Raw genomic sequence first — 24,635 nt, 5'->3', positions numbered from 1 at the left:
AAATATTGCTTGTTTGTGAAGCAGTGAAGGCAGACGGCATGAGGACTGAGGCCGACTGGGGTTCAAGGAGACAGAAGCTGAGATACAAAAAGCAGCTGTAAAAGGCTCTGTCCAGGAAACACACAGCCAGGTAGGCGAGCACAGAGCCAGCTCCCATGTCAGAGGATGAAGAGAGCACATCCAGTTAGAGAAACAGGACTACATAAAAAAACAGGCCGATGTCCAACATCTATAAACAAAGGTGTTGATGGCAGCAGCACAGCTGATATTTCTCTCCAGGATGGAGTCACAGCCAAACAGGAACAGACCAGATGAAGCTACTATGAGAAAAAAACGGAGAGATTGAACTAACAGATTCTGATGAAAAGGGGTCCTTATGTCCTCCAGCAGTCTAAGCCTATAGCAGCATAACTATAGAGATAGCTCAGGATAACCTGAGCCACTCTAACTATAAGCTTTATCAAAAAGGAAAGTTTTAAGCCTAGCCTTAAAAGTAGACAGGGTGTCTGCCTCACAGACTAAAACTGGTAGTTGGTTCCACAGGAGAGGAGCCTGATAACTAAAAGATCTGCCTCCCATTCTACTTTAGAAATTCTAGGAACCACTAGTAAACCTGCAGATTGAGAGCGAAGTGCTCTGTTAGGAACATAAGGAACAATCAGATCTCTGATATAAGATGGAGCTTGGCCATTTAAGGCTTTATATGTGAGAAGGAGGATTTTAAATTCTATTCTGGATTTAACAGGAAGCCAATGAAGAGAAGCCAGGATAGGAGAGATATGATCTCTCTTTTTAATTTTCATCAGAACTCTGGCTGCAGCATTTTGGATCAGCTGAAGGCTTTTAACTACAGTTTGTGGACTTCCTGATGGTAAAGAATTACAAAAGTCCAGCCTGGAAGTAACAAATGCATGGACTAGTTTAAGTTTTTTCTTTGGTTGATTCTTGAAGCCAATATTTCTCTTCCTTCTTCAATCTGAATGATAGAAGTGACTATTGATAAGTGTTACACACGTCTCAGTTTAAACCAAAAGAAACATTTCTTAATAAAATCATTAATGATGGACCTCATGGGCGCGACGGTTCTGCATTCACTGTGCAGAGGCTTAGTCCTCAGTGCGGTTCGATTCCCGGCCTGCTGACCTCTGCTGCATGTCTTTCCCGCTCACTAATCCCGTTTTCTATCTGCATACTTTCATAAAATAGCAAACATATGATCTGAACACATGTTTGTTGAACTGGCTAATGCAGGATAGCAGAACTTTTCAGCGTGTGACCAAAAAAAAAAAAGCCTGGCTGCATTATTCCAGGAAAGGACTGGAGCTTTCTGTTTGCATGTGCTAATCTAACTGATGGGTGTTCTTTCATGTCCTAGCTAAACCAGGCGGCCGGGTCAGGTGCCAGTACTTTCCTGCTGTCGACAAAGTGCTTTTTGTGGACGACTACGCCGTAGGGTGCAGGAAGGACTTGAACGGCATTCTGCTCCTGGACACGGCCCTACAGCCACCAGTCGCCAAGCCGGAGGACACGGTTCAGCTGGAGCTGCCGGTCACCGAGGTAAGAGTCCACTGCATGAGTCAAAGCTTCAAGTGAGAATAAACCGGTTAACTATAGTAAGTTACCGGTCGCTCCAATACTTCTGCTTAGGGATCCTTTAAGTTTCATCCTCCATCAAAACCAATTTCTTCAGTGTTTTATGGTTATGATGTATCGCTGCTATTTCCAATGTATCCAGCTGGAAGTGGCAGACTGCTGAGGCAGCTAGTTTACATGCAAAATCAATGGTTGACGCGCATCTTGCTGCAGCAAAAGGTACCGCAGCGCGTTTAGAGCAGCAGGAGCAGCGCCTCGTGTTCTTCTGAGCTTCTGACGTGATTTAGAAGCAGATGCTGGAGTTGGAAAATTGGAACTTTTGCTGCTGGACGCACTACATCAACTAATCAAGGAAGTGATCTGGGAGCTGGCAGGGAGACAGACGCAGCGCTGCTGATGCAGAGCGCTATGATCACTCCACTGAAACAGTTTATTAACGCCTTATTTAACTTAAAATGTTTAAACCTGCCAACAAAATATGTTGGATTTTATTATTCTCATGCTTTCAGTTTGTACCACATTAGGCTTGTCCCGATCCGATCCACGTATCGGATCGGGACGCCGATATTGGCAAAAAAATGCGTATCGGCAAAGCATGTAAAATGCCGATCCAGACTGCCGATCCAGTTTTAAAAAAAAAAATCCGGTCCGTATTTTCCAGTTTCGCCGATTGAAACGATCCATTCATCTATTTTGCGCCAGTGTTCCCCTGTTTTGCATTTTTATTAAAACTTACAGTAATACTGGCACCTTTAACTGTTTACGGTTTTACTGCTCACTGTGCAATTTCAGATTGCTATTCATAATTTTGTCCAGTTTGTGTTTATCTCTTCATAAACAGATAAGTTTGTTGTTACCAATCATTGTGTTTTATTCAATCTCACCTAATTTAGCTGGCTAGATGTTATCAAGAGTACTAAAACCCTTTTCAACATGAGTCTTACAACTAAGGCTAAATACTTTAACTTAAACTTAAATACATGCTCGGATAGGCTGGTATCGGCCAGTATCGGTATCGGAAGTCCAAAAACAATATCGGTATCGGATCGGAAGTGCAAAAACCTGGATCGGGACATCTCTATACCACATACCTGAAAAACGCTAACATCTACTTCCAGCCATCCACGAACAGTAGGGGAATGTAGGTATGTGGGGATCTGAGCGGCTCAGACGGAGAAATAATATTTGAGGGCAGGATGGTAATCTGGATCAGCGGTCCCCAACCACCGGGCCGCGGACCGTTACTGGTCTGTGGGTCATTTGGTACCGGGCCGCACAGAAAAAAGTGTATGTACCGTAAATTCTCTAATATAGGCCCGGGCCTTTATTTCACTCAAGTGCATCGCGGTCCAGGCCTTTATTGGATAGAGGCCAGAATTAGAGACAGGCCTCTATTGCTATTTGAGCAAAACAGACTACCAGTGGAATGAATAAAAATGAGATTTTGTGTCTATTTGAACCTATAAAACACTAGGTTCATTTATTGAAAAAGTACAGTTACCATGTCTCGCTTGGTTTGAAGTAAAAGAAAAAAAAAAAAATCCTCCAATTCTGTTTAATCCTTGCTCAGTTTCCTCCTCCTCTTCATCTCTCCCTTTAATCTCCTCATCACTCGCGCTCCTCCTGTTGTGCTGCGTGTCTGTTCTCTTCCTCGCGCAGACGGGCAGCAGTTAGGGCCTGTCGTCCAGCTGCGCAGGGCTGTGGTACTTGTATGTTACTACCACAAGTATAGTGTTGAGGTATGCCCAGAAAAAACGTTTATAGCCCCGGCCTGTATTAGAGACCGGCCATTATTTACCTCCTCTGACAGCGAGACTGGCCATTATTAGAGACCCGGCCGCTATTGGAATACAGGCCAATATTATTTACAATATATATATATATATATATATATATATATATATATATATATATATAATTTATCGACGATCAGAGTCTGAGTGATGAATTGCGGTATTCTCTCCCAATTACATTAGTCTGTGCCTGTTGACAAAGGTTAATTCAGTTCAAGACTCATCCTATCTATAACATCCTATCTTTGTGAAGCGGGATTTTCTGCTGTTACAGCGACCAAAACAAAGCTACTGAGCAGACTGGACATCAGCAGCTCACTTCGTGTGTCATTGTCTCCGATTACACCTAGATGGGACCGGCTTGTTGTTTTATTTTTATGCTGTTTGTATTTGATTTTATGTCAGTCGTATCATTTTACTTGATCGTACATCCCACCCCACCCCCGGCCGGTCCGTGAAAATATTGTCTGACATACAGCGGTCTGTGGTGCAAAAAAGGTTGGGGACCGCTGAACTGGAGGAACTGACTGCAAAGATGATACTTTCAGGAGTTTCTCACTTAAAAGCATTAAAACTACTTTTTACCTACTGATCACAGCAAATATAGCTGCCATTGTAACAGGCAAAGAAAGGATAGTGTAGCTCCACCCAACGTGCATCAGACCTGCTTTTCAGCGCGCAGCTGGAGCAGCAAAGATGCTTCAGCTGCGCGTCAGAACTGAACTTATACAAACATCAAAAATGAAGCAGCACGCGCGTCATGCTGCTTTCTGTTCAGACACAGGTCGCATTTGATAATATCAGATTCAGGGCCTGCGTCGCATTGGAAAAAAAATCAGATCTGAGTTGTTCAGACTCATGAAAAGATCGGATCCAGGTCACATATGGGTAAAAAAAGTCAGATTTGGGTCACTTCAGGCTGCTCTGTGAACGTAGCCTTAAACATTTTCTAAGAAAATAATAAGCCCTTCTTGTTATGGAAGGATCCTCTTGATGAAAGAGGAAACTCCTGAATTTAGCACATTGATTCGTCGATCAATGAGATCCTTTTATTCTAGATTCTAGGTTCATTAACCAATAAAGGCAAATGTTTGATTAGGTCGTGTTGGCTTAGCTCTCTGATTCTGAACTCGGACTTTCAGGGGGATCCACTTCAAATATCCTGCTTTAATGTTGGAAACTCTGATGGAAAAATAAACCAAAGATCCGTCTGATATCACAATGGCTTTATTCTCTGTGTTTAAAACATAAAGGCTCCGTATGGCCCTACTGCTCCTTCTATAATTTAGATATTTTCTCCTTGGATCCCAAAAAAGTTGGAAAAAAAAAGCAAACCGCTGGACTTTTTAAACTTTTTTGGAATGACTATGACCTGGATGACTGAGAATCTTCACCAGCTCCTTGGATTCAAATCTGATGTTTCCCCTTAAAAAGGGACAAAGAAGGAACTTATTTCATTGCATAACCAGAAAGGAGAAAATCGGGCAGGTTTCTTGTTGCTAAAGTTTTTAAAGGTTGGATGGTGGAACTGAAAGTTTTTGTGTTTGCTTGTTTTTTAGGCCCAGCAGATGCTGTCGGCTTGTCAGGAGAAGATCGATGTGTCCAGCACTGAGGGCTACGAGCAGTTTATCAGCCAGCTTAAAGAGGGGCTGAAGAACACGTCACATGAGACGGCGGCCAATCACAAAGTAGCCAAGGTAAGCTAACGGCAGCTCGTCCTTCTGAAACGCTGTGGCTGGAATCCAACCCCATTTATTGGGAGCTGTGCTGCTGAACTGGCCCTTTAAACGATCAGATAACTTACATGGAACTTATTCCCCACGTATGAGCATACGCTGGCATATGCCATCTGCCCTATGTCTACTCGTTTCAGCATGCTCATAACTCATACAAAACGTACCCATAACCATGCCAGCGTTTTTGCCCGATTTTTCATACATTGGGATACGCTGGTCTAAAACCTGAAGTTGTAACAGGGGCTTGAAAGCCGGTGGTTATCGAGCCCTGCAGAGTGACTATTCTACTAGGAAGATATAGTTTCTTAAAAGACTAATTGAAAATGGTATGAGCTGAATTTCTACACTCTTTTTAATCTACTTGTTTGATTCCTTTAATGCGGTCTGGACTATAAACTGTCAAATATGAGGATGACATGTTGCTGTTGTATCTGGTCAGTTCTGAAATGAGGAATCCAGAACCAGAGCTGTTGTGCTGCTTTTAGCATTTTGAACGGATCAAACGTGGCTGCCTCCAGCAGCGATCACAGACACTGTCCTCCCAGTTGGATTGATATGTGGCACATTTTTGCTGTGGTTATGTTGTTTACCTTTTCCCTTTCTGCTCTTCTGTTCCTGCAGTGGGCTACTGTCACCTTCCACCTCCCTCACCATGTGCTAAAGCTTGTGGCCGGCGCCATTGTCAGCGAGCTGAAGAAGATCAACCAGAACGTAGCTGCCTTGTCTGTAGCCTCCTCCATCATGGACAGGCTCTCCTACCTCCTGTCCAGCGCCAGGCCGGAGCTGGGGGTGGGCCCTGGTCGCTCTGTGGACAGGTTGGAGCAAACGTTTCCTCATATCAGAGATAAACAGATGAAGACCATCATTCTAGATTGGGTTTGCTTCAAAGAAGGCGTTTCTATCCACAGATCCCTGATGTACAGTGAGGCTAACAGGCGGGAGACGTTTACATCGTGGCCACATGCCGGCTACCGATGGGCTCAGCCTGACCCCATGGCTCAAGCTGGGTTCTATCACCAGGTGTGTACTGAAGCGGGTCTGGGCCAACAGGAAGATGGGTTTTCCTATAGAAATCAGCCTGTAGTGAGCTCAGCTGCCCGCCTACTTTCAGATAAAAATAAAGGAGAAAATCCAGTACTTCCTGTTCCCTTACTCCCCGTGCTTCCTGGAAGAAGGAAGAAAAAAATGCTGTGGCCTTAACGTCATCCTATAGAAAATCAGGAGTGGTGGAGCATCCTGGCTTTAGTTTTAGTGCTTTAGGCTAAAAGTCAGCAGAGAAAGCTGAACAGCAGTACAGCTGCTGCAGGCAAAATGTTGGTGAACATCAGCGCCACTTTGCTCTGAATCCCTGAAATACGGGAAGTTGAGGATTCGGTCTTTCCTGGTGTTGCTTAAGGCCTTACCTCTCCACAGCTGCCTGTTTTTGACCCCTCTGTCTCACTGTCACAGCCTGCCTCCACTGGGGATGACAGGGCGATGTGTTTCACCTGCAGCGTGTGCCTGGTCTGTTGGGAACCTACGGATGAGCCATGGTGAGTAGATCAGAATGAACCACCAGCTACCTCCTCTACCGCCAACCCCTCTGACAGTCCTCCCTACGCCCCCTCAGGTCTGAACACGAGAGACATTCTCCCAACTGCCCCTTTGTGAAGGGCGAGCACACGCAGAACGTCCCTCTGTCGGTCACGCTGGCCACCAGCCCTGCTCAGTTCCCCAACGGTCCTGACAGCTCGGACAAAATCGCCTGCTACGGCTTCGGCAGCTGCCCGCAGTTTGTGGCCGCCGCCACCAGGAGGGGCAAGATCTGTATCTGGGATGTGTCCAAAATGATGAAGGTGAGGGCCGCCGGCCGCCCGCTCCTGATCCGCTGGTTTAGGAATATTTTCCATTAAGATGCAATGTTTGTCTCCACAGGTGCACCTGAAGTTTGACGTGAATCCGTACGATCCAGCCATCCTCCGGCAGCTGATCCTGAGCGGCGGCGAGCCGGGCCAGCAGCCGCTGACCGAGTCCAGAAGGCCGACTCTCACCTGGCTGGAGGAGTCCTCTTCCTGCTCTGACCTACCCAAGCTGGAGGGAGACAGGTAAAGCACACGGTCTGGAAGATGGATGTCATCACACCAGCTGGTTCTCCAGGACGGAAAATTAGGTCTGATCATGATTAGCCCGTTAAGCCCGGTACACGGCCCAACTGACACCTGCTGATGTATATCTATTTATAGAAATGGCCAAAACACAGTCACATGGTGTTTCATCCACACGCTTTCAAATGGGGCTTTATCATTTTTAAAACATGTTTCAAAAAGAATTTTTCTGCTTCCGATTGATCATAAAGCCATACATTTGGGAAAAAAGCTCAAGATGGAGAAAAAAGCTAGAAAATTGGAAAATGCTAATTTCAAGAACAGGAAAACGAGGAATTCGGGACATGGATGCAGCCTATCGATGCTTAAGATTATTTATATATATATAAATGAGAGTCATGGGTACTTGTTGATGGTATTAATATTATTTCTAAGAGCATTAAAAGCATTAAATTAGAGTTACTCATTCCTGCATAGACCCTTTTATTAGAATTTTATTTTATATTTATTTCGATTCCAGGTGTTACCTGTTACTTCCAGGTAACATATTTCTATAGTTTTTTTTTTATTTGAGGAGGAAAGCAGACATTTATAAAAATTAAATGCTCAAATTAAAAGATTAACTAAAATCGACTTTATTTCAGTTATTGTTCCACTTTTGGATTCATGGTACGAAACATTGCCTCAAGGGAAATTTTTCATACAAAACTAAAGGGAAAACTAAAGGGAAAAACCCAAATAGATGTCTTACGCATGCGTATTGACTGTGGGTATGCTGGTCTGACGGGGTATGCTCATTTGACAGAGCAGCGGCATCTTCAGCAAATAATGGCACAGCACTTAGCCATGGAGGGAACTCGGTGCGGAGCGACCTCTGGCTCGGTGAAGACAATAGTTTTCAAATTTCGTTTTGCAGTTTTTTCTTTTTTTCAGGTTGAGTTTTATTAAATGCTTGCTTTCAATCTAGCAGATGTTATAGCCTTCACGGCTGTGGCCTGTTAGATGCAGCATTCTGATTGGTCAATGTGAAAATCAAGAGTGAGCGTTTCAATCGGGCTTCAATAGGAAGTGATCTGTAGGAAAAAATGAATTTAAGAACTGATTGTTTGTGTGTCTATCAGCCCTTTATCAGCTGGTTTCAGTGAAATGTTTCTTCTTCCTGTTCTCTAACGGTTTTCATTCCCGTCTTGTTCAGTGACGACCAGCTGGAGGACTCTGACAGCGAGGAGCCTTCACGCTCCGAGTCCATAACTGGTAAGCAGCCTGCCGCAGCGCCCTCTGCTGGTACTTGATGGAAGATCAGCAACGTTCAGACTGTCCTTCCCCATGTTGTTCCAGGTCAGCCTTCCCAGTGGGAGAGCATGGACCTGAGCCTCAGCGTGACGGCGCTCAGCGTGCTGCAGCAGCCGGAGAAGCTTCAGTGGGAAGTGGTTGCCAGTGTCCTGGAGGACACCGTCAAAGACTTGGAGGAGCTGGGAGCCAACCCCTCCTTAAACCAAACCAAGGCACACAGCCATGCCAAACCAAAAGACAAGGTGCCTGACCACCACAACATTCCCTTTCCCTGCTTGCTAGCGGGAGGCCTGCTCAGCTACCGCTCAGCCTCCATCACCCCCGCGGCCGCCGCCCCACCGGCCTCCACATCGACACGCAGGACCACCGACGGCCCGCTAAGGACTCAGGCTGCTGAGCCGCTGGCTGCACCTCCACAGGAACACGGTCCAATGGAGATAGATCCCTGCCACCCCCAGACTGGTGCCCATGAGCAAGGCTTCTCTAACTTGGCTGGTTCTAAGCTGCTGAGTCCCTCCTCTCTGCCTGCCGTGCGCAGGACCGTCCCTGTGCTGCTGCTCTATAGCATTAGAGAGGTTGATGACAAATCCTCCGGGCAGGTGTTTGCTCAGATGAACAGTTTGATGAGCAAAGGTCTCCAGGAGGAAGGCTTCACTGTGCCACAGATAATTGAGATGGAGTTCGATACCCACGAGCAGCTGCTTCTTCAGGATCCTCCCATCACTTACATTCAGCAGTTCGCCGACGCCACTAATCTGAGCGGGATAGACGGACACGATAAATGGAGCACGTTGGCAGCGGCGTCCAACCCCCCCCGCCCCGGAACGCTGGTGCAGTGCTTAAGGCTGCCCAAGCAGCTGGAAGAGGAGAGCCTGTTTGTGGACTCCATCACGCCGTGCTGGGACGGCGTCCACCTGCTGGTGGGGCTGAAGCCTTGCAGCTTGGAGTCGCTCAGCGCCTCCAACCAAGTGGAGGCTCTGAACAACCTGAACCGCCTCCACTCAGCGCTCTGCAGCCAGCGAGAGGCAGACCCCCTCCGCCCGCTGGCCAATGGGATGGAAGGCCATCACCCAGGGGGGTCCCCGCCTCAGACCCCCTTCATTGTACCCCCAGGAAACCAGCAGCAGGAGAGGGCCCAGAGCCGTGGGGGGGGAGGGGGCTACCTCGCTCTGTACAAGTTCAACTACTCCACCCGCATCGTCACCCTGGAAGAGGAGCCGGTTAAAGTCCAGCACATCTGGGACCCCTGCGATGCCATAACCTCCCTGATCCTGCTTCCCCCAGATGTGCTGGACAGCAGAGAAGATGAGAGCGAAGAAACCCCAGAAGAAGCTCTGCTCTCCGCTTCCAAGAACGGTTTGTCCGAGCCGGGAGTCAAGACCGCATGTGAAGCGGCGCCAACCGGCAGCGCCGGTAACGTCTCCAGTCCCTCCACCTCTGCCTACGCCCACAGAGACTGCAAGAAGGCAGAGATGGCGGGCCTAGGACACCTGGTGGTCACCACGCAGGCCGGCTTCATCATGATTTTGGACCTGTCCACCTTGGAGGTTCTGGCCAAAGTGGAACCACCCAAAAAAGAGGGGTTAACCGAGGAGGCTGACCCGTTTGTCTCAGTGACCTACTGCTCTGGGACGGACCGCCTTTGTGCCTGCACTAAAGGTAAACCTTCTGTTCCTCCTGACGGGCAGCAGGTAGAACCTTCAGCCCCCTTATTTCTTAGCAGTATGATGTCACTAAAACAAACCCTTTCATTCGATCCCTTTTTGATTTGAGGAGAAGTGAAGCTGTTGCACTCCTGTGCTTCTGCTCAGACCTCCAGGGTACCACTTTGGTTCTTGGTGATAAAGGGAGGCGTTTGTTTGGTCTTAGAACCTAATTAGAACCTTCAGAGATGTAGACCCCAAGGACATCGGTCCTCCTGGTGGTCGACTCTTTGAAGACTAAACCTTTGTGGCTCACTTCTGATTCCTTTTAAGGTTCAAGGTTGAAATATTCAAAAGTTCTTTTATTTTTACTGTTCTTGTGGGAAAAGGTGGAAAAGCATGAAGACATAATTCAAGAATGGAAATGTTCCTGACTGATAAACTGTCAGCATCTGTTAATTAATCAAGGTTCAGTCTCAAGGAGAAAACCTCTTAGCTAACAGATGGAGCTCATCAGACTATGATTATTCAGTTCCCACTTATTAGCCAATCGAATACGTTAGTCATCAGTGCTACCAACAGGGGCTGCAACAAAAACAATAGGCTTTGGCCAAAAGCTGAATAAAAAAAAACTTTAAAGGCCCTGTCACACCTTGCAGATCTAAGGGCTGGTTATCCTCCCGCAGCAGTGTGTCACAGTGTCAGATCAGGGCTAGATGTTAACCATTGCCCTATCGCCCGGGGCAAGTAGTTTTTAGGGCAAGTGCAATGGTCACAAAAAAAATTTATCACTCAAAATTACTTTAAAATCACCTGTAAACGACCCACAAACGTTGCCGGCACCATTTTTGTTGTTTTTTAAACATTCTCGCGTGATTTGAAAAAGTTATTTTCCGGTAGAAGGCGTGATTCAGCCCTTGGGGAGAGAATTCTGCAGAGCAGCAGCTGGATGATGAATTTAATCTATACTATAATACACGCTATATTAAAAATGATCAGTCAGGGATTAGGAAAATAATAATAAATGTATGCGCACAGTGTAAATATTTCTATCATATGGCAGTCTTCTGTATAGTGGTCATACATTAAAAAATGTTCATTAATTTTTTTTCTCTTAGACATTGGAGCGGTGCATTTAAATGTTATAGAGCTAAACTTGTTAAATTAGTGAGTAGTAGTGTAAGTTTTTAACCTGTCAAGTTTTTTTTAGATTTTTAACATTACAATTTATATTTTTCCAAGCAAACAACAGTTTAAAGCAAAGTTTAGTTTGAAAAGAATGTGCAGGAAGGATTGAAAAACAGGTTAACACGGTAATGTAGGCCTGAGTTCATTATCTGACGCATGCAGATATACACCAGGAACCTGGAAACTTAAAAAATACTGGATTACAAAAAACATTTAAAAAACAAACATGTTTCATTGATATATATACAAAAATGAATATTAGGAACTATATTTATCAAACATTATACTGGGCAAGTAAAAAGTGTTTCTGGGCAAATGAAATGTGAAAGCCACTTGCCAAAAGGGCAAGTGGTAAAAATGCTTAACGTCAACCACTGCAGATATTTTGGATTTATATTGAAGCGTGGTCTGCACTATGTTATTCCTCGCCAAAACGCAAGAGGGTCAATCAGGAACTAGCTGTGGGTCTAGATATGGCCGAAGCGGTAAGGAAGTGGGGGAAAGTTTGAGCGACAACGGAGGAACATGAGGGGCAGAAAGAGCGGGGATCCAGGTGGAAAAAGGCTCCCAGCGTTCTCACGCAGCTCGTCTTTATAGCTGGTCCATCTTCACGAGTCGTTTTCCACAATGGCGGTCACACAAACAAAACAAGCCGGTAAGGTACCAAACAGGAAATACACATAGTGTAGAGAGGATGTAGACCATTTCTGTTAATGAAAAGAAAGCCTTGGGACAGTGAGAACCATTATCCATAATAGAACAGGTATCTGCAACCTGCGGCTTCGGAGCCGCAAGTAGCTCTTTGGCCCCTCTACAAAGTAATGCTTTTAAATGGTTTATTAACAAGTACTATTCTTAGAAGCCTAAAGGTTGGTTTAAACTCAGAAATCAGGTCGTCTGTGTGTGTGGCAGTTAAGAGAGATATGCCCCTGCCCTTCTGCTGCACCTCTCCAAAATTGTAGGTGACAGCAGACAGGAGGCCTCTGATTGGTCAAATCTATATCCGCTCTACACTAACCATATTTCCTGTTTGGTACCTTACCGGCTTGCAGACATCCCAAGTCTCCCAGACGTTCCGGGAGTCTCCTTGATACTGATAGTTGTTCACGAATGCCCGCGAGTCGGATACATTATCCCAGATTTTAGACTATGCAAGGTGGTGTTTTGTTAATATGAGTGAGAGGGTGCAGGCAGTACAGTAATTCATGCATGCATGTGAGGATTAGAAGTACTGCATTGCACAGACAATAAGAGAGAGGTGGGTCTTGGGAGGAGCTTGCTTGTGAAACCTCTGCGTATCTGTCTAAAGTGATGCTCTGTTCAACCAGCGTTCCAGGCGACTGGTTGTCAGAGAGCGCACTAAGAGCGTCAATAAGTTTCAGTATACTCTCTGACAGTCACCTGGTTACCAATCAAAGCTGTGCATCCTCTGAAATAGGTTGAATCCTCGAGTAAAAAACGAAAATATAAGACTAATTTTACAGCAGAATATACTAAAGTATATCCATGTCTAGTAAAGGTGAAGAATGAGGAAGTGTGTATGGGGCACGTTTCTGGTCGGTTGTGTACGGTGGGGTTGGGGTGTGTAAGAACGCTGGGACCCTTCTTCCACCTGGATCTCGACTCTTTTTCGCCCTCTTGTCCCTCCGTTGTCGCACAAACAGCTAGTTCCTGATTGTCCCTCTTGCGTTGTGGCATGGAAAACATAGCGCAGGCCATGCTTCAATATTGGACATAGATCAAAAATATCTGCATCATACCTGTGACACATGCTGTGGGATGATAACCAGCTCTTTAGGTAATACTTGAATTTAATTTTTACAACAGAATGAACAGAACCAGGAATATGTTTTTGGATGTCTGAAGTCATTAATGTTTATTTTTAACATAAAATAATTCCTGTATAACAAAATCCATACTCTGTCTTTGTGGAAGTCATTTGTGATGCAGACGTTATGGATTTTCTGTTCGCTCGTGTGTCTGATTGTATAAGTCAGAGTTTTTAGGAATAAAAATATTACTCTCATCTAATTTAAAGGCTTAAAAACTAAAAATGCGTACAAACTCTTTGGCTACGTTCACACTGCAGGCCTTGATGCTCAATTCCGATTTTTTTGTGAAATCTGATTTTTTGCGTTGCCGTTCACATTTCCAAGTGTATGTGATCTCCTGTGTGACCTGCAGTCATACAACGCAAGTGTCCCGCATGTGCAGTAGAGGATGCAATGACATCACAGGCCAGCATGCTCTGTGTTTACGGAAGTAAACATGGATGGTAGTTCCGGAGGGCATCTACCGATCTTTTTCAAACATAGAGACACAATCTTTTTAAGATGGTTAAACATAAATACTGCTCTCGGCATCATCGTCCGCCAGGGTTGATGTTTTTCTTGTTGCTTCTGTTGACCAAGACGCAGATTAGTGACTTTTGTCGGGTATTTATGGCGTTCAGGTCGGATGAATGCGAACTGGCCGTTCAGACACAGATCACAGATTTGTATTGGATTCAGGACCACAGAGCCGAGCGGCCTGGGTGGGATTAGAAAAAATAGGATCTGTGCTGTGAAGATAGCCATGAAAAGATAATCTAGGTCGCATATGAGCCAAAAATCAGATTTGTGTCACTTCAGGCTGCAGTGTGAACGTAGCCTTTGTTAGCTAGGCTTTGGGTAAAATGGCTCCTTTTTTTTTTTTTCCCCAAAGTTTGCTTTAGGAAATGTAGGAGCACCATCAGAAATGATCGCTGAGGTCACAAGAGAACCCAGAGCCATATTTAGAGCAGCATCATGGTACAACATTCGGTTTTTTTTCACCATTTTTTTCCCGTTTTTATTGTTTTAATTCTACTTAAGGTTGGTTTTAATGAACACGCAGGTTTTTCCAGAGCTGGGATGATGCACATCAAATGACTCAAGGTTGCTGCTTTCTGAGAAATATTGACAGAATACAGCTTTTATCCACTGCATGGGGAATGCTTCTGCTGCAGGGCAACACCTTTCCATCCTAAAGTGGAGTTTTTCCTGAAATGTTTCCACTGAGAACTTCCTCACAGTCTTCACTCCTCCTGATGTTTTTGTCATCTGTGTCTCTTAAGGTGGTGAACTTCATTTCCTTCAAATTGGAGGGGTTTGTGAGGATGCAGATGACGGAGATATGTTTATAGATGGAACCCTTTCTAAAGGGGGGGAGCCGCTGCTGGAGAGGGCCAAGCCCTCCTCCAACCCATCCAGCCCTGGAATCACAGGTAGGACAGGAAGCAGGAAAATTCCCTGCCATGCGGTCCTGATAAAGGATCTGATGGATTTTCTTTTTACCGTCCCTTGGTGCAGGAGTGGAGCTCCTCGTGGACCAACCTCTGACCACGGAGAGTCTGGCGTCGCTGATGGAGCTGACACGGTTCGAGACGCTGACACCGCGCTTCTCGGCCACCGTCCCGCCGTGCTGGGTGGAGGTGCAGCAGGAGCAGCAGCAGCGGCGCCATCCGCAGCACCTCCATCAGCAGCATCATGGAGATGCAGCCCAGCACACCCGCACCTGGAAGCTGCAGAGCTACAGGTGGAAACATTTCGCTGCTTCTCCGTCTGCATGCAGGTTCATTATTCACTGAGTGCTGATCTGGAAACCCTGGGAAACTTAATTCTTCATAACTCATTTATAGTTGCTATGGAAACAACTCAAAGGATTGGTTTCTGATCAGCGATGCGGGTAATTTCAAATGTCAGCAGATAAATTCATCAATAGAAGCTGGGCCGATATTCACCATAGAATTAGTTTCCCTTTTGACGTCATGAAGGACCGACCGCAGCGCTGACATGGCTTCTCTGCTTCAGTTATACTCCCAAAATCCAGAGTCACATGACCAAGACCTGAAGACCTTTCCCTGGAGAACGGGAGCATGTAGAATAAATATGGGTGAATTGGAGCAGAAGCCTACTGATGACATCACCACTGACATCTGGAGCTGCATTTCACCTCCTGTTATTAATAGTCTCTAGATAATAATAGATTTTTACTTGTTTCAATTAGTGGGGAAATATTAATGAACAGTCAGAAACACATATCAGATGAACATATTGCCAAATAAAACAAAAAACTCTGCTTCAGCGCCAGTGGTCCTTCACACATGGCTATGCAGAGAGAGGGCTGCCGCAGACGGGCTAACGTTAGCCCTGGCTGTGGTTAGCCTCGGAGGTCCTCTGAACATCTGAACTTTTTTTTTTAAATTCTGCACTAAATCAGTAAATGGGCCATGTAGTGACGCTTAAAGTATAATGTTCTCGCCTTAAATGATCTTAAAACGACAGGCAACAGAAAAGAGAACTTTTAACTTAACAGCTGTCAATCTCAAGAACGGACAAGTGCTAGAGCTGAGGCTCATGACGTTTCACGAGCAAATGAGGATGCACAAGTAAACAGATTGAGAAATGGCCTGAGTTTGAGGAGAATTTTTACATAGAGGCTGAGGGAAATAGTTATAGAGTCAGGCTAACCACTGATTGTTAGTGCTGTGATGACCAATGGTTGAGTCCCGCTCCGTTTAACAGTATCATAAAAATTGTATTATTTTAATAAAATAATAAAGATACCCTTTCCATTGGCAGATCGTTTAATTTACCTTAGGGGAGATTTTTGCTCCTTTTTATGTGTGTTTTTCAGTCTCTGATTCCTCCTCCTCTCGGCTCCTCCTGGGACATTTTGTCTTCTCTGTGATGTGGAGTCCTGATCACCCCTAACTTCCTGAGATGCAGCAGGATTTTAGCTCTATAGGGGATGAAAATAGACGATGGAGATATTTTCTGTTTTTATCAGGATGAAAATAGACGGTGTGGTTATTTTTCTTTTTTTTTAACATAAATTTGTTTTGTTTTTCAGCTCTAGCTGGGATGAGCACGTATTTGAGCTGGTGCTGCCCAAAGCCTGCATGGTGGGCCACGTGGACTTCAAGTTCGTCCTGAACGCCAATATTGTCAACATTCCTCAGATCCAAGTCACTTTATTGAAAAACAAAGCTCCAGGCCTGGGCAAAGTCAGCGGTGAGGAACAGCTTGGTTCATTGGATTTGCTCAGTTATGGAGAAATGAAATGGGATCATTATCTGCCTGATATTCCCGCTTCTCTCTGCCTGGTATTCCTTCTCCTCTTTGCTTGATATTCTTTCTCCTCTCTGCCTGATATTCCCGCTCCTCTCTGCCCGATATTCCCGCTCTTCTCTGCCCGATATTCCCGCTCCTCTCTGCCCGATATTCCCGCTCCTCTCTGCCCGATAATCCTGCTCCTCTCTGCCCGATATCCCCGTTCTTCTCCGCCCGATATTCCAGCTCTTCTCTGCCTGATATCCCCGCTCTTCTCTGCCCGATATTCCCGCTCCTCTCTGCCCGATAATCCCGCTCCTCTCTGCCCGATATCCCCGCTCCTCTCCGCCTGATATTCCCGCTCCTCTCTGCCCGATTTCCCCGCTCTTCTCTGCCCGATATTCCCGCTCCTCTCTGCCCGATAATCCCGCTCCTCTCTGCCCGATATTCGCGCTCCTCTCCGCCTGATATTCCCGCTCCTCTCCGCCTGATATTCCCGCTCCTCTCTGCCTGATATTCCTGCTCCTCTCAGCATGATATTCCCGCTCCTGTCTGCCTTGTATTCCCGCTGCTGTGAAGGTGGGGGCTTCCTGGCCGGTGGGTTCACTTCTCCACGTGTGATTTTAATGAAGGAAAGCTTTGTCAAAAATTAAACACTGAAATGTGATTTATCCTTTTTTTTTTTTTTTTTTTTTTTTTTAGAGGTATTTTACCTACAAATAATCTGACTAGTGAAGCAGTTCTGAGTGATTTTCCGTTTCTTCTCAGATTTTAAAAGCAGGTGACATAAACTGTTGGAAGCTGTAAATGTCAGCTTTGATATTTGGAAAAACAGCCTAAAACGCCCGAAAGCAAAAAGACGAGCTCTGATGCTGCTGAAGCTCAGATGAACATTAGTGATTCAGAGAAGCATTTATTAGGATTCATACGATGGATTGAGATCTAATGATTGTTTTTATTTCTTTGCAGACACGGCAGTGGACAGACAGATCAGTTTCCCTCTCTCTAACCTTCTCCATGCCAACGGGGAGAAGAACAGCCAGCCTCTTCTCCAGGACTTCTCAGAAGACATCCACTTCATGGATATCGAGGAATCCCCAGGTGAAGAGAAGCCCTTTAGTGGAGATGAGTCTGAACGCTGTGATCAATGCTTCAAAGAAGGAATGTTCTTTCTTTTATGTAACTGCTGGGAATCAGGATCGTTTAGCTTGAAGCACCAAACTCTGCTTCCTTCTCATCTTCTGGTTTTGTCTCTGTCCTCAGGCTCCGTACTGTGTCCGTTCCTTGAGGACCATAAAGAGGACATTTTGTGCGGCCCTGTGTGGTTGGCCAGTGGATTGGATCTTTCCGGACACTCGGGCATGCTGAGCCTCACCAGCCCCAAACTGGTCAGAGGTAAACCCCCCACCCCCAATGCCAACCATCCTGATCTGTTATCCTTTCACTAGGATGCTGAGTTTCTTTAACCGTCTTTGCTCTGCAGGAATGGCGGGAGGGAAGTACCGCTCCTTTCTGGTCCACATCAAAGCAGTGAGCGACAGCGGCATGGAGGAGAGCCCGAGGCCCGTGCTCAGGATGCCCAGCGCCAAGCCTCAGAGCTCCAAGGCTCACACGCTGTCCTCCCTGCTGCAGCAGAGCCAGGCCTCCAAGGTGGGTCGGCTCTTTGGTCCTCTAGCTAAACTGAGACAATTCTGGTCCCTGGTAGATTTTATTAGAGCCGCTCTGTCACTTTTGTAGGAGAGGGCTGCTTCAGGAAAAACCGAGGGTGCAGCCCAGTCCAAGAAGGTGGAGAACCTGCGAGGCTGCGACCTGCTGCAGGAAGTGTCCGTCACAATCAGGAAGTTCAAGAAGACTTCGCTTCCAAAAGAAAGGTTCGCTCTACGTCTGTCAAACACCAAACGGATCCCTGAATGTATCTGTGGGGTAGCATTGCCGTCTTTAGGTGTTTTATACCTTTCCTGCATTTCTCACAAGATAACAGGGGTCTGGTTTCTCTAGGGTCCAGCGCTGCGCCATGCTGCAGTTCCCAGACTTTCATGAGAAGCTGCTGGACGCACTGTGTCACCAGATGGAGGGCGGTCCGACCGATGAGCACGCACAGAGCCTCATTCTCGACATTCTGTGCTGGCTGGCCGGAGTTTTCTCCAACGGACCCTGCAGGCAGGACATACCTAGCAACACTCAGCACACCCATAGAGCCATAGCCATAGAAGCGCTTCACAGCACCAGGCAATGACCACTAAGCAATCATTTAAAGGAAAAAAGGAAAACTCCCTCCTTCATTTGGAAATAAGAAATAATATCGCTGGTTTTGTTGGGAGCCAAAGATTCTTAAACACACATATTTAGTTCAGTTTATTTATCCAGCCTTCATTCACAACTCATTTCATCTCGAATATCTACAGATCCGGATTATCCAGGCAGATTAAAGGTTCAAAGTTTTCTTTCCAAGGAAAAACAAGCATGCTTTTAGCAACAGTGGAGAGGAAAAACTCCCTTTTAACAGGAAGAAACCTCCAGCAGAATCAGGCTCAGTGTGAGCGGCCATCTGTTGAGGCGGACTGGGGTTCAAGGAGACAGAAGCAGAGATAGAAAAGGCAACTGTAAAAGGCTGCACCATCCAGGAAACACACAGCCAGGTAGACGAGCTCCGAGCCAGCTCCCCTGTCAGAAGAGGAAGAAAGCACATCCAGTTAGTCAGAGAAACAGGACTACACTCCAACATCTATAAACAAAGGTGTTGATGGCAGCAGCGCAGCTGATATTTCTCTCCAAAATGGAGTCACATCCAAACAGGGACAGTCCAGATGAAGCTACTATGAGAAAAGGCAGAGAGAGAGTAGAACGTTAGAGATTGAACAAATAGATTCTGCAGAGTGGAAGAATAGAGATAGAATGAAACACAATGATAAAAAGGGGTCCCTATGTCCTCCAGCAGTCTAAGCCTATAGCAGAATAACTATAGAGATAGCTCAGGATAACCTGAGCCACTAACTATAAGCTTTATCAAAAAGTTTTAACCCTACTCTTAAAACTCCCTATTTAAAGGTGTAGCAGGTGTTTTTATGAACTGACCTACAGCGAATCATGGCAGCGTCTCTAAAGCTGGGGCTAAAGTAGTTTTAGTTAAGCAGTCACAGCAGGGTGTTAGCTAAGCCTGACACTGTCACAGCCCTGGATCTAACACCATGTTGCCTTAAATAATGCAGATGATAATATTCTCTGAGGTTCCTAAAACACATTTTCTGTTTTATTCCATTTTCTTTTTAGTATTAGGGAAGGGAAGGAGGGTCTCCTGGCCAAAACCAGGGTGAGGTTAACGGACATCGTGCGTGTCTGTTTCTTTGAGGCGGGCCGCAGCATAGCACACAAATGTGCTCGCTTTCTTGCACTTTGCATCAGGTAAGAAACGTCAGAACTTTTCCCTTCTGCTGGGACTAGATGGTTTCCATGCCGACAGCTGTTTCCTGTCGCCTTGTTTAGCAACGGGAAAGGAGAGCCAAGCCAGCAGGGATTTGGCCTGAGCCTCCTGAAGGCCCTTCTGGATAACATATCGTATTTGCCTGCAGCAGCGACCGGCGGTGAGTATGAGAGCATCACAGCACAGCCGCAGCCCTCCCCCCCGCTCAGGTCTCAGCCAGCTCTGTCGTCTGCTCCACAGGCTCGGTGTTCTGGTACTTTGTGTTGCTGAACTACGTGAAGGAGGAAGACCTGGCAGGATGCAGCACAGCATGCGCCTCCCTGCTCACCACCATCTCCAGACAGCTGCAGGACCGCCTCACCCCGCTGGAGGCTCTGCTGCAGACCAGGTAGGTCCACAGTCCGCCTGGATGGTCTCCATAGCTGCCGTTTCACTCGGCTGTGTCTGATGAATCGTCTGCGGTTCCCTCAGGTACGGCCTGTACAGCTCTCCGTTTGACCCGGTGCTTTTTGACCTGGAGGTCAGCGGCTCCTCCTGTAAGAACGCCTTCAACAGCAGCATTGGAGTCCAGTCCGATGAGATCGACCTCTCCGAGATCCTCTCAGGTAGGAGTCGGAAGAAGCGTAGGTGTTCAGATAAAATGAGAAAAGATGTCAGAGCTGGGATGTTTTGCAGGGAATGGAAAGGTGAGCAGTTCAGCTGCAGCAGAGGGGAGCTTCACGGCGCTGACTGGACTCCTGGAGGTGGAGCCTTTGCACTTTACCTGTATATCCACCAGCGACGGCACACGGGTGGAGCGAGACGACGCCAGCATGTTCACTGGTAACTCTTCCTCTGCTTTTCAACAAACGTCTTTCAGAAACCCTTTTCTTTCCGGCCACACGTTAAGTTTGGTGGTTGTGCTTCTTCATGCCAGTGAGTACATTTGGCGTGACCCCGACAGTGGGCGGCCTGTCAACGGGGACGGTGGGAGAAGCTTCAACAGCTCTGAGCTCTGCAGCTCAGGTGGCCCTGCAGTCGCTGTCCCACGCCATGGTGTCTGCCGAGCAGCAACTGCAGGTGCTACAGGAGAAACAGCTGCAGCTGCTGAAGCTGCAGCAACAGGTGAGGTTCTGTTTGCTCGCTTTCAGAAGGGTTATACCACAAGCAAAGAAAGGCCTCATTGGTGCTGATGTTCGAATACTGAATCTTTTAAAGGAGCATAATGAAAGGAAATGGAGATGAAACAAAGTCATCATGACCAGAATAAAGGTGTTATATCAGGTCTATGGTATCAGAAGCAACATTTAAATAATAAAGTCAAGAGGTCATGTAAGATTAAGAGGAGGTTATAATCCTCCGTGAGCGCACCGCTCGCTGTGCTCCAGACCGCCTGCACAAAGCAAAGCCTACAGTCTCCCCTGTTCCTCCCGTCTTGCTGCGCTCCGACTTCTTTGGAGCTTGAGAAGAGCATGTGCTATATTATTATTAAATTCATAGGAGCTTAACATGTGGAAATGAATGCTTAAATTAATATCACATAATAAAAAAATCCCCATCAGCATCCATCATGTTCAGTTTCAGACCAAATACTTTCTTTTTGTTGAGGTTTTTTGTAACAGGGATAACTAGCATCATAGAAAATTGCTTTTTATGAGCTTTTTTGTTCTCTACTTCCAAACTCCGCATCTCTTCATCCAGGCCTTTGATAAGAACTTTGTTTTGACAGGATTTGATTAAACTTTTAAAGGGATAGTTCGGTATTTTTGACATGAATCTGTATGGCATCCCCATCACCAGTGGCATGCAATCACACTGACTTACCCCTGGCAGCGTCCTGTGAGCAGAGTTATCGTCCAGTTTTGGTCAAGCCGAAAGTAGTCCGGCAGGTTTTTAGGTACAGCGAAATAAAACGTTTCTCTTCCCAAAACATTATGTGTTCAAAAGAGCGATATTTTTGCATCCCAAAAACATTGTAGTGGAAAAAGTCACACGTCGTTATCACTTGGTCCTTTCTTTTGAACACATAATGTTTTGGGAAGAGAAAAGTTTTATTTCGCTGTTCCTAAAAACCTGCCGGACTACTTTCGGCTTGACCAAAACTAGACGATAACTCTGCTCACAGGACGCTGCCAGGGGTAAGTCAGTGTGATTGCATGCCACTGGTGATGGGGATGCCATACAGATTCATGTCAAAAATACCGAACTATCCCTTTAAGCCACTCAGTATAGAATAAATATTTTGATGGAGATGAGAAATCTGCTTCCTGGTATGTTCAAGTACCAATAGTTTGCATCCAATCATTTAATTTAACGGTCTTAGTTTTGGGGAATTTATAAGAATTATGCTATAATTTGTAGTTACCGATCTGTTGTTACTATATTTTAATTTGACAAACCGGATATTCTCGCCGTTTGGTGTGATTGTGATTGCGGATCTCTACCTGACTGGGGCGAAGCAAAAAAATTGCTCGGCTCCGTATTTTGATGGTGAAAGACGGAGAAGACATATGTGGACGTTTTTTGATTTGATTCACATCCTAAATTCACCGCTTATGTACCACTTAGAGAAAGAGGTTAAAGGTTCACTTATAGATGGATTCTTATTGTAAAAACCTGTGGCGGCCGGTGAAGTTTTCTCCAGGGGGCGCTATAAATTCAAAGTAGACATATACCAAAAAACAATTAAACTTATACTAAGTTATCACACCACTATTTTTCTATGAATGCCAATAACAAAGAACATTATAAAAACACTATAAATACAAGACACAATTTCATGTACTGGTTTACTTTTTGTACATAAATCTTGCCTTCTGACGCTTTGTGAAGGTAAATCTGTGCTTTGCATGGACCAATATGGCGTCACAAACCTAAAAAAAAAAATGTATCAGTTTAATAATGGAGAAGCTATTAGTCAGCTTTATATTTTTTAATATATATACGAACTATTTATTTTCTGAGAAAGTGTTTAAGAGCAACTATGCAAACGTCTAGAAAAAGTGCACTATATTCTATAATTTTCCATGTGAATCCCAGATTGTTCATTCTTCTTTGCGTTTTTCTACAAAGTGCTTTAAATCAGTCCTCCTTGTCTTTATCCATGCTGGCTCAGATCTTGACGTTTGAAAAAGGAGGCAGGGGAAGCAGAATACAGTGTTAGCCTCACTGCATGCAGTTAGCCTAGCCTTGTAGCTAAACCGGGTTCTGGAAAAGGACGTTTATTGCTCCATTTTTCTCTCTCTCGTCTCCAACTCCTGTGGTGGGAGGCAGTGAGCAAATACACTTCCTGTCACCTCAGGTCACAGCTTACCTGCACCCTGAGCTCTCTTGTACTTCTGTATTGCAGAGGGGCTACTGTGCATGCACAACTTTTAACGAGGTTCAGTGGGCAAAGATTTTTGCTCCCTAGGGCGGAAATATGTTACCAATCCTACGAGAAATGAAATGATACTTTACTTGTTATTAAAGATAAAATATTTATCTTGAATATCTAAAAAATATATATCTATACATTATTAAATATTAAAAATTTTAATTTGAAATGAAGTTGTGTAAAAAAAAAAAGAAAAATAAAAGAAAACTTTTTTAAAAAAGTCTTAAATAGGATCGTTCGGTAAGTGGGGGCGGCGCCCTCTGTTGGCCAACCGCCACTGGTAAAAACTATAAATTTGTGCTCAAGTGAAGGTTAAATGACTCATCCTCAGTACCTTTGTCTTTAATCGTCTCTCCTCTTCTGGGAGCAGAAAGCAAAGCTGGAGGCCAAGCTTCATCAGACCACGTCTGCAGCTGCCGCCGTGGCGTCTGGAGTCGGACCCATCCATAACTCGGTGCCTTCAAACTCGTCCGCTCCGGGCTTCTTCATCCATCCCTCAGATGTCATCCCACCTACGCCTAAAACCACGCCTCTCTTCATGACCCCGCCTCTCACCCCGCCCAACGAGGCGGTGTCTGCAGCCTTCAGTGCAGAGCTGGCTCACCTGTTCCCAGGCTCCATGATGGAGCAGGGCCCCGTCAACATGGCTGCACACAAGAACACGCAGAAAACCAAACAGGTCAGTAATGGAGTCCCAGACGTCGCTTTGTTTTTCCTGCCCTTGTTTGGATTACTTGGACGCTCCTCTGCTCTAGCTCTGACTTACGGCTTTTTTTTTTTTTTCGTGACCTTGAGAGGCATCTTGTCCAGAGTCAGTTTTTGGAGGACTTGGAAAAACGATCTAGAAATAAGTAAAAAGAATTCCTAAATTCAGTGTATTTACTCTTAATTTGAGTAGGTAAATGAGTTTGCCAATGGAATGAGTATTTTTACTCTAAAAATAAGATAATTAGATTATATGCACTTGAAACAAGACAATGCAATTGTGTTTTCTTATTGACAAACTGTTTCCTTTACCTCCTCAATCCAAGAACAAATGCACTTATTTTAAGAAAAAATTACTTATCTTCCCAGATGTTCCAATTTATTTATTTAGCACCAGCTCACAAAACATGTAATTTCAGGGAACTTTACAGAGTTAATTCACTCAATCCTTCACACCAAGCATGCCTGTAGTGAGAGTGGAGAGGAAAACTCCCTTTGAACAGGAAGAAACCTCCAGCAGAACCAGGCTCAGTGTGGACGGACTGCTGCAGAATGGGACAATAGAGATAGAATGAAGCAGAATTATGAAAAGGGGACCCTATGTCCTCCAGCAGTCTAAGTCTATAGCAGCATAACTATAGAGATTGAGATATACACTCGCTGGCCACTTTATTAGGTACACCTGTCCAACTGCTCATTAACACTTAATTTCTAAGCAGCCAATCACATGGTGGCAACTCAGTGCATTTAGG

At 45.4% G+C, this 24,635-nt stretch overlaps 1 protein-coding gene across 5 annotated transcripts in view; it reads left to right on the top strand.

Moving 5' to 3' along the window:
• Positions 1-24,635, top strand: part of birc6 (baculoviral IAP repeat containing 6) — a 106,180-nt gene that overhangs the window by 6,457 nt on the left and 75,088 nt on the right. For all 5 annotated transcript variants that reach the window (XM_038304592.1, XM_038304593.1, XM_038304591.1 and 2 more), the window contains exons 2-25: positions 1,376-1,557; positions 4,946-5,083; positions 5,744-5,937; positions 6,031-6,142; positions 6,572-6,654; positions 6,732-6,957; positions 7,037-7,206; positions 8,402-8,460; positions 8,545-10,158; positions 14,425-14,574; positions 14,660-14,885; positions 16,203-16,363; positions 17,372-17,503; positions 17,666-17,797; positions 17,886-18,052; positions 18,140-18,273; positions 18,401-18,562; positions 19,673-19,804; positions 19,886-19,983; positions 20,064-20,211; positions 20,295-20,428; positions 20,499-20,645; positions 20,740-20,927; positions 23,549-23,857. In XM_038304592.1, coding sequence (XP_038160520.1) covers positions 1,376-1,557; positions 4,946-5,083; positions 5,744-5,937; positions 6,031-6,142; positions 6,572-6,654; positions 6,732-6,957; positions 7,037-7,206; positions 8,402-8,460; positions 8,545-10,158; positions 14,425-14,574; positions 14,660-14,885; positions 16,203-16,363; positions 17,372-17,503; positions 17,666-17,797; positions 17,886-18,052; positions 18,140-18,273; positions 18,401-18,562; positions 19,673-19,804; positions 19,886-19,983; positions 20,064-20,211; positions 20,295-20,428; positions 20,499-20,645; positions 20,740-20,927; positions 23,549-23,857 — 5,198 coding nt within the window. The remainder of the gene's footprint in view (positions 1-1,375; positions 1,558-4,945; positions 5,084-5,743; positions 5,938-6,030; positions 6,143-6,571; positions 6,655-6,731; positions 6,958-7,036; positions 7,207-8,401; positions 8,461-8,544; positions 10,159-14,424; positions 14,575-14,659; positions 14,886-16,202; positions 16,364-17,371; positions 17,504-17,665; positions 17,798-17,885; positions 18,053-18,139; positions 18,274-18,400; positions 18,563-19,672; positions 19,805-19,885; positions 19,984-20,063; positions 20,212-20,294; positions 20,429-20,498; positions 20,646-20,739; positions 20,928-23,548; positions 23,858-24,635) is intronic.

Source organism: Cyprinodon tularosa, unplaced genomic scaffold (genome assembly GCF_016077235.1).
Source record: "Cyprinodon tularosa strain WSP-4 unplaced genomic scaffold, ASM1607723v1 ctg539, whole genome shotgun sequence".
NCBI lineage: Eukaryota > Metazoa > Chordata > Actinopteri > Cyprinodontiformes > Cyprinodontidae > Cyprinodon > Cyprinodon tularosa.
The sequence above is the reverse complement of the archived record's forward strand: the minus strand, read 5'-3'. Positions and strand labels throughout refer to the sequence as shown.